The 9,117-nt window shown below is 34.2% G+C and overlaps 1 protein-coding gene across 2 annotated transcripts; it reads left to right on the top strand.

Moving 5' to 3' along the window:
• Positions 1-3,475: 3,475 nt before the first annotated feature.
• LOC127951592 (methyl-CpG-binding domain protein 3) lies at positions 3,476-8,927 on the top strand. 2 transcript variants are annotated; one of them, XM_052549572.1, is made up of 7 exons: positions 3,476-3,638; positions 4,502-4,658; positions 4,740-4,877; positions 5,108-5,198; positions 5,336-5,513; positions 6,744-6,890; positions 8,042-8,927. In XM_052549572.1, exons 1-6 carry the CDS (start codon positions 3,625-3,627, stop codon positions 6,886-6,888), a joined length of 723 nt encoding a protein of 240 aa, XP_052405532.1. In that variant the 5' UTR covers positions 3,476-3,624; the 3' UTR covers positions 6,889-6,890; positions 8,042-8,927. The 2 variants fall into 2 exon arrangements, with proteins under 2 accessions (XP_052405532.1, XP_052405531.1); XM_052549571.1 differs by having other exon boundaries at positions 3,535-3,734.
• The last annotated feature ends 190 nt before the right edge of the window (positions 8,928-9,117 follow it).

Genomic DNA, 9,117 nt, shown 5'->3' with positions numbered 1-9,117 from the left:
ATTTAGAAAATCATCTTTAAAGTTCAAATTAAGTTCTTAGCAATGCATATTACTAATCAAAAATTTAGTTTTTATATATTTAGAGTAGGAGATTTACAAAATATCTACATTGAACGTGATCTTTACTTAATATCCTTATGGTTTTTGGCATAAGAGAAATTGATAATTTTGAGACATGCAAATAGTTGCTTTTGGGGAGTAATGCAATGCATGCATTTGTGTTAAAAGTAACTTTGTGTTGTTTACACATCGCCTCCTACTGGACATCAAGCTACTTATCTCTTTGTATTTATATTAATCCTTATTATTCATACGCATCTTCTTTGTGACGTGTTAAATTAAACCTTTAAGAAAAACACAGATAAAAAGAACACTTAAAAACTACAATTTCCCTTTCATACAAATTATTTCAACGAAGACTTTTAATTTGTAACACGTCGCTTTGTCGATGACGCGTCTTCCGTAGATTCCGGCGCGATCTCTCTAGCCGTTCTTCTCACACACGACGTCTGATCATGTTGGGCAAAATAATCGGACAGAAATACTTGTCTATCGCCAAATCATGGTAAGAACATGGTAAAGCCCAGTACAGCAGCAGAACCCTGCTCTTTTATGAATATGATGTGTTGTTTTGTATTAATAGCGTTGTCCTTGTGGCGACCTGATGGTAGCTGCTAATGCTAATGAGCTCAGCTAGCGAGAAAACACACTAAACTTGACTGTTTATTTTGCTTTATAGTGCATATATTATGTATTTGATAGTATAGTGTGTGTTTGTAGCAGCTATTTGTGTTTTTTCTTACCTATGTTTATCGGCGTGATTGTTGTAGTCATCATCAAAACAAACGATATAAAGATGCTTAAACTGTTCAGTCAGATAAAAACAACAACGAGGAATATCTTTAGGATTGTTTGACAGCCGGTCTGACTTTCAGTTTGATAACCTTTGTCTTAAAACCTTCATGTTCTGCTTTAAAGTAACCTCTAGAGTGTGATACAGACTGATCATATAGAAACCTCTGCGTATGAAATATGAAATCTCTCGCTGTATGTGTGCTCATGAATCTCTGGTTCTGCAGGGTTCCCACGCTCGCCGTCTGGGGAGGAACTGGAGGAGTCGCTCTCGTTTACTTCACAGACTGGAGGCTCATCATGGACTACGTTCCTTACATCAATGGAAAGTTCAAGAAGGAAGATTAGATGAAGGTTTGTCATGTTGATATCTCATTAAAGGGATTATTTCCATGGACACTACAGTACACCACCAATCTAAGAGTCTCTCCTGTTCCCCATCCTGCATTTATTTGATCCAAAAATACAGCAGAAGCAGTTATATTGTAAAATATATGTATTATTACTTTTTTTTTGAATGTATAATAAAGTGTAATTTATTTCTGTGATGCTCCGCTGTATTTTCAGCATCATTCCTCCAGTCTTCAGTGTCACATGATCTTTAGAAATCAGAATAATATGATTTGATAATTTCGAATTAGTATTATTATCAGTATTCAAAACCGCTGCATGGAACGTTTCAAAGATCAGCATCTATCTGAAAAATAAAAAATATATTTAATAATTATTATTATACACTTCCATTTGAAAGCTTGCAGTCAGTATGTTTGTTTATTATTTATTTTGGTGGTTTTATAGAAATTAATACTTTTAATCAGCAGGCATGCTTTTAATTGATCAGAAGTTATAGACACATATAATGTTTTCAAAATAATTGTATTTCTTCTGGACTTTCTATTCATCAAAGAAACCTGAAAAAATTCTACTCTGCTTTTGATGATAATCAGAAATGTTTCTTGAATCATTATTCTGATTTCTGAAGATCATGTGACACTGGAGACTGGAGGAATGATGCTGAAAATACAGCGGAGCATCACAGAAATACATTACACTTAACACAGATTCACACAGAAAACAGCTGATTTAACAGTAAAAATATTTCAAAATTTAAGTGTGTTTGCTGTACTTTAGATTTATTATTCAAGCTTGGTGGGCAAAAAAAGATGTCTTTAAAAAACATTAAAAATCATATTTTTCTAAAACTTTTTGACTGGTGTTGTATGAAATGATGAATCAGATTTCATGTTTAGTTTTTTTTTTTCATCCAATAACTGTATTTCCATTATCTGTGTGAACAAAGCCAGTCTCTTCTGATTCGCCCGTTGCTGTTTCTTTCTTCTGTTGTCTTCTGTGTTCTGTTGGTCAGTCGTGCTCCTGATGGACTGAAGACGGAGATGTTTGTCCCTGTTTGAGATGAAGACATCAATCCACCGTCTGAATCCACCATCACTGCTAATGAACAATGTCATATTTATTTTTTGGAGTGATCACCCATTTTTCCCTCATGAAATGTCTCACAATCTTATAAAGACGTAAAGCCGTGATGTTTTCTATGTTCCTATGAAGAGCTTCTTCAGTTCTTTCCTCTGAATCCTCCTGGAATAAAACCACTGGTTCTGTTATTGAGAGCTGCTGTTGAATTCTGTTGTGATCATTCGCAGGTTACTGGTGATGCTTGATAATAAATCAAAGAAAAGATGAAAATCTGAGGTGTCTGATATGCTTTATGATCAACAGTTATACATATGCATGAGTTTACCAACATTAACATGTTCTTGAGGTCACCTGATTCTTATAAATAATTAATAGATTTTTATTTTCAGTTAAAATCTTGGATTAATGTGAGTAAAGTTTTTTTTTTTTTTTTTTGTCAGGCTTAAAATCTTTTATGATTTTTGTTAATATTGTGCATGATTTAATTTTTTACGTTTTCTGTTTTAATTTTAAAGTTTTAGTCATTTTATTTTGTGTTTCTAACTTTTACTCATTTTTATTTCGATTTATATAATATAAGTTTATTTACTTTTAGTACTTCAACTAAATGAAAATAAGAAATATTGCTTTGGCAACTAGACATAATAAAGTGTATTTAAGTGTTTTATTAATATATATATATACATATATAATACATTTGATGTTAATTTTATTGAAAGTTATGAATGTGATTTAGTTTTATTTGTTACTATATGATTTCAGATATTTCTTTTATATTAAATTACTGATCTTTAAAAATATACTTTAACCCTCTGGTGCTCTTCGCTCACTTTTGACAGAAAAAGGTTTTTAGAATTTTTTTAATTCTCAGCTTCATCAGAATCGTACGAAACTTAGTAAACTTTATGACTTATGGAATGTGAACACACACACACACACACACAAACACACAAATGGAGGCCATGAATGGTTAAAAGTGCTACATAAAGTTAATCTTTTTAATTAAGTTATATAAAGAGGAGGGCTAGTGTGGTAATGACTGGATTATGGGTTGTTTTCTGATCAGTTGGAGTGTCATCTTTATCTTTAAAATCAATCTTGAAAATAAGGAATATGTAAACAGATTTTTATAAGTTTTTTACTCCACACTGGTCTTTATTTGAGTTTTAATATATGAGATGGAGTTCTTCCGATGAACTGAAGAGGGCAGCAATACGCCTTTGAAGCGTGTAAACCTCCACGAATCACACCAGAAGAAGGAGAAGAAGAAGAAGCAGCATCGCCGTCTTTAACCCTAAACATCCACAGTTTTTCCTCCAGAGAGACTCCGGGAGAAACATGGAGAGGAAAAGGTGGGAGTGCTCGGCTCTCCCAAATGGTTGGAAAAGGGAAGAAGTGACCAGAAAGTCGGGCTTGTCCGCGGGGAAAAGCGATGTCTATTATTTTAGGTACTGCAGCGGGATTAGCCGGAGACCAGCGAGCCGAGACAGACAGAAACTCTCTTAATATATCAATTAACCATCTTTAATCCGACCACAGTTGCCTAACTGAGTACTCTTAGTGCGTTATTATTCCAGATTATTACCGTTTGTTAAATTAATAGTGTTAAGCGTCTCCTGCGAATTAGCACTGTGCGCTAATCTCCGCTAGCACCCATGCTAGCTCAATGTTTTGGTTCCGTTTACTATCTGTTGATCTAGTTTATCTTGGTGTTTTTTTCTTCTAGTTTCAGCTGGGTGCATATTTGCTTATGGTTTATCTATCGTTTTTATTCGAGTCTACACTGTATTCACGATTTTAAAATGCTAAATTTAACGGATAACCGGTAAGTGATGCAGCGGATTAAAAAAAAATTCAATTAATGACGTATTTTTTATTATTTATTATCTTTTATTTATTACGAGAATCGCTGGATGAGCTGAACTATTAAAGTTATACAATGTAGATTTTATATATAAATGCCAGTTATCATTTGCACCGTTAGAGACTCCCTTTACTGTGGTAAAAACACAGTTTTTAGGATATTTCTAGGTATTCATTCTAATTCTTTACTATATTTTTGACATCTAAAATGGGTTGTGTGTTTTTCTATGGTGATTTGTGTTGATGCATAATCTATCTTTCCTGTTTAACACTGGAGTTATCTGTAAAACATGCAATAAGGAACAATACAATGCAGAAATGCAACATTTTTGATTGTTCCTTTCGCTCCCAGTCCAACAGGGAAGAAGTTTCGGAGTAAACCACAGCTGGTCCGATATCTGGGAAACTCCATGGACCTCAGCTCCTTTGATTTCCGCACGGGGAAGATGCTGATGAGCAAACTGAACAAGAACCGGCAGCAGATGCGCTATGATCACAGTCAGAACAAGGTCAAGACTGACCCAATAATGTGCGCTGCAGCTTTCTGTTTTGAGCAGTTTGTAATGTTTGTGTCTGGATACTGTTTTCAGGGTAAACCGGATCTGAACACGTCACTGCCGGTCCGACAGACAGCATCCATCTTCAAACAGCCCGTCACTAAGGTCACAAATCACCCTAGCAACAAGGTTAAGACGGACCCTCAGAAAGCTGTCGAGCAGCCCAGACAGGTACACATCACATGTGATGCTCAGCGGTTTACAAAGGAAATAGATTTAAAACTTTGGGGTCAGTAAGAGTTTTAGAGTCTCTTCTGCTCACCAAGGCTTTACTGCAACGAATTTAGCAGGAAAGCCCCAGCTGGCTAGCTCCAATTAGATCAAAAAGATCCATAAACAACAATCTAGTCCATTATTTCCTGTTGCAAACTTGAAACACTTTTGCTCTGTTTATTTCTCAGCTGTTCTGGGAGAAGAAGCTGAGCGGACTCAACACGTATGATATCGCAGAGGAGCTGGTGAAGACCATGGATCTTCCTAAAGGACTGCAAGGTGAACCTGGAAGAGCAGCTCCATACAAACACAGCACTGCAGGAGCAGTGTTGGAGCAAACTTCAGGTGTCCTTATTATTACTCTGTCAGTAGTGCACACTCTTTAATGCTGTGTTGTGTTTGTAACTGTTTGGCAGGTGTGGGTCCGGGTTACACAGATACGACGCTGCTCTCGGCTCTAGCGAGCGCTCTGCACACCAGCTCGGCTCCCATCACCGGTCAGCTGTCGTCCGCGGTGGAGAAGAACCCCGGGGTCTGGCTCAACACCACACAGCCTCTGTGCAAAGCCTTCATGGTGACGGACGAAGACATCAGGTACAAGCTGACACTCCAGTGTAGCTCTAGATCTAGTTCAACACAGCCTGAAGCAGCTTCTAGAAACTCCCAAACAGCTGTTCTGGAGCTTTTCCTCCTTCCTCTTCCTCCTAGATGAGAATCTTCTGAATTTAGTTGTACATTATTGTATGATTCTTGAGGCTGGATGATGTTGCCAAAATGTATATTACGAATATATTTCTTAATTTCAGTTGACACGATATAATTCCGATATCGATTTGAACACTGTTTTAAAAAATTAATCCTCATTAAAAACTGTCAAGGATGTCTGGACATACAAACTTATGAAAAATGAATTTGCCAAGTCTCTTCTTATTAAACTCTATAATGTTTTAGGAAAAGAAAACCACACAAATAAATTAACGTTCACCTTTTATTTGTGTTTAACATGCATACTAACAACAAGTCACTGTCAAATAAACTTCTCAGACTCACCTTATTAATATTAATATCTGAAACTTCAAATTATAGGCTAATAATACATTACAGGTCAAAAGGTTTTGATTTTATTAAGAATTATCTTCTGTTCACCAAGCCTGCATTTATCTGATCCGAAATACAGCAAAAGCAGTAATATTTTGAAATATTTTTACCATTTAAAATAACTGCTTTCTATTTGAATATATTTGAAAATTTAATTTATTTCTTTGATCAAAGCAGAATTTTCTTTTAAAGTCAACCGCCACAAATCAATGAATGGGAAACACTTTTAAACACTATGTAATTATTTTAAATGTTTAAAAATCCTATTTCGATTTATTGAAATATATATATATATATATATTCTGCTGTTTAGGAATTTTTTTGTCTAACCGAGGATTTACTTTATGAAAACTAAAGTTAATATTAAAGCATTAACTGAAATAATAAAAGGTTATTTTATTTCAGCTAGTGTAAAATAAGTTTGTTTAACTTAATAATTTTAATGCATATTATTTGAGCTATTTTAGCGACATTTCTAATTGTCTTATCTAAACTACAACAAAATAAAAATAAATTTGATTTGCTAAAATACCTAAAACTAAATAAAATAACAAACTATGTAGACAACAACAACAAAATTACTAACATTTGAAATGAAGGGTAATCCAGAATAGTAATGGTACATCAGTCTGGGAAGGATGTGAGGAGTCTCCAGTATGTTACAGTAGAAGGATGAGGAGGAGTGATGTCTGAATGCTGGATTGAGACGCTCTCTGTGGTCCACAGGAAGCAGGAGGATCTGGTGTACAGCGTGAGGAAGAGGCTGGAGGAAGCGCTCATGGCAGACATGCTCGCACACATCGAGGAAGCTGCCATCGAGGCCAAATCTCTGAAGGAAGAGTCCAACGACGAGGAAATGGAGTCTGTATAGCTGTAAGAGAAAAAACTTTATTAAAAGTCTTTAATAAGAGGATGCTTTATCAATAAATAACCATATTCCATCCAGTTTTTATTGATTGAGTTAGATATTTAACTTTATTTAATTATACGAATGTCTCTTTAAATACTTGACTATTTTAGAATGGTTGTAGAAATGCACCGTTTGCAGTCTTTTTCAGTTTAGGATGTAAATATCAGTTAAAAATTAAATCCAGGTTTATAACAAAACAAGCCTGTTTTTAATTCATGTGCACAGTAAAATTGTGATTTTAAACTTTTTTTTTTTCGTTCTTTGTTAAATCATGATAGTCTGTAACATCATGTTTGCACAAATCACTTGTATTATAACGATGCAATACATGATTTATGATTAATATCTTGATGTACTATATTTAAGCATTATAATTACTTAAAAATGAAAGTCTGTGATTTTTTTTGTTGTACCGGTGTCTTTTAAAAACTTAATTTTATTAAACGTTATTAAATTTAAAAACTGCTTTTTTTTCTACTTGTTACTTGTTGTTAGAAAATGTTTTACTATTTATTCAGGTTTTTTAAGGTATCTACTATTTTGATCCTTAATTCCATGATCTAAATATTCTTAAAAATAAGTTTGTCATGGACATGTGTAGGCATTCTTGCATTATTATGCTGTTACATTATGATTAAATATTCAGTGGCTTAAAATGATAATAATATTGCTTATTGCAGTTATTTCTAGGGCAATACATCTCACAACAAAGTGTTTATCGTGACTAGTAGTGCACTCTGGTTTGTGATAACTGGTATAAAGAAGGTGCTCAGTTTTTCCTAGTCTTGTAGAAATGTATTATTAGTGTATTAAATATCAGGAAAAATCCACTTTGCAATTATCTGCAAACAAAAAAAACAAACATATTTTTAGTTAATTTGCAATTCATGGTTTTTTTTTTTTTTTTTGCCATTTTTATTTATTTTTGTATCTTAAGTTAATATTTATTTAGTTCACATTTAGTGAACGAGTGCAGCTGCATTAAACCAATATTCGGCGGCCAGGGTCAGATCTGTGTTCAGGGAAATGTATTGACCGATTCGGCACGGAAGAAACACTTTGAAGAAGATCTGGTTGAGTCTGATTGTAATGCTGTTCATCTCTGTGTCTGCAGGAAAGCGTCCGGACGACAGTATTTCCTCCCGAACCCAAAGACGCACTCAGACTCGAGCTGATTCTTTCTTCTCCAACTCAACTGTGAACATTTGTTTGACCCAGAACATTTCAAACAGTTTTATTTTTCTATCTTGAACTCGTTTGAACTGGATTTGCTCTATTTTTGTACTGTATGAGCTTAAAGTGTGGGCTTGTGCTCCGTCAGGTTTGGGTTTCTGGCTTTATTCAGACATCGTAAGCTAGTTTCAAATCATGATTTCCACACAAATTAGTTTTTTTTTGTTTTGTTTTTTTCATACAATCAAAATGGCATGTTTTTATGACTGATTCTGGAAATAATGTGCTAGTAGTACATACTGGTTACAAATACGGTGCTCAATTCTTTCTTGTACTTCTATATTTTAGCTTTCGTTACAGTAGACATGACATAAGCTCTTACGTTGGTGCTTCGGTTTTTTGTATTCATGAATTTGTCAATGCATAGCTGATATCATTGAATATGTTTTAGTTGCACCAGATTGGATCAAGCTGTGTGTATTTGTCATCATTCACTGATGCAGCGTGGTTTATTGTTATGGACTGAATGGGTACAGTACAGAGATCTACACGATGCATCAGTGTTTGCTCTTGTTTTTCACTTACACTAACACTTCACACACCCCTGATCGAATTTAATAGAGGATTGACTCATACCCTGATGTTTTGTTCTTCACAAATGATTGCATTGTACACTCATATTTGAAATATGCAGGAGAGGTGTTTTTTATTTTTTTCTGTACGGTGCCCTTTATCTGGAAAAAATGTTTTTTTGGAAATATGAACCTTGTAGCTAAAGGACACGTCATTTTGTAAACTTGGGAAATAAAAATCAACACATTTTGGCACATTCTTGTTTTTTTTTAACGCAGATATCTCATATTTCAAAGAAAGCAAATGTTTTTCTTTATATTTAAAATGTACTTAACTGTTATTATTAAATGTGTTTATAGGATACAATGTATTTATGAAAACATTTATAAATGTATAAAATATTTCTGAAGTTGTAATCATAGTTAACATTATATATTTGTTAAA

Source organism: Carassius gibelio, chromosome B2 (assembly GCF_023724105.1).
Source record: "Carassius gibelio isolate Cgi1373 ecotype wild population from Czech Republic chromosome B2, carGib1.2-hapl.c, whole genome shotgun sequence".
In the NCBI taxonomy this organism is placed as follows: domain Eukaryota; kingdom Metazoa; phylum Chordata; class Actinopteri; order Cypriniformes; family Cyprinidae; genus Carassius; species Carassius gibelio.
This window is presented reverse-complemented; position numbering and strand designations above follow the sequence as displayed.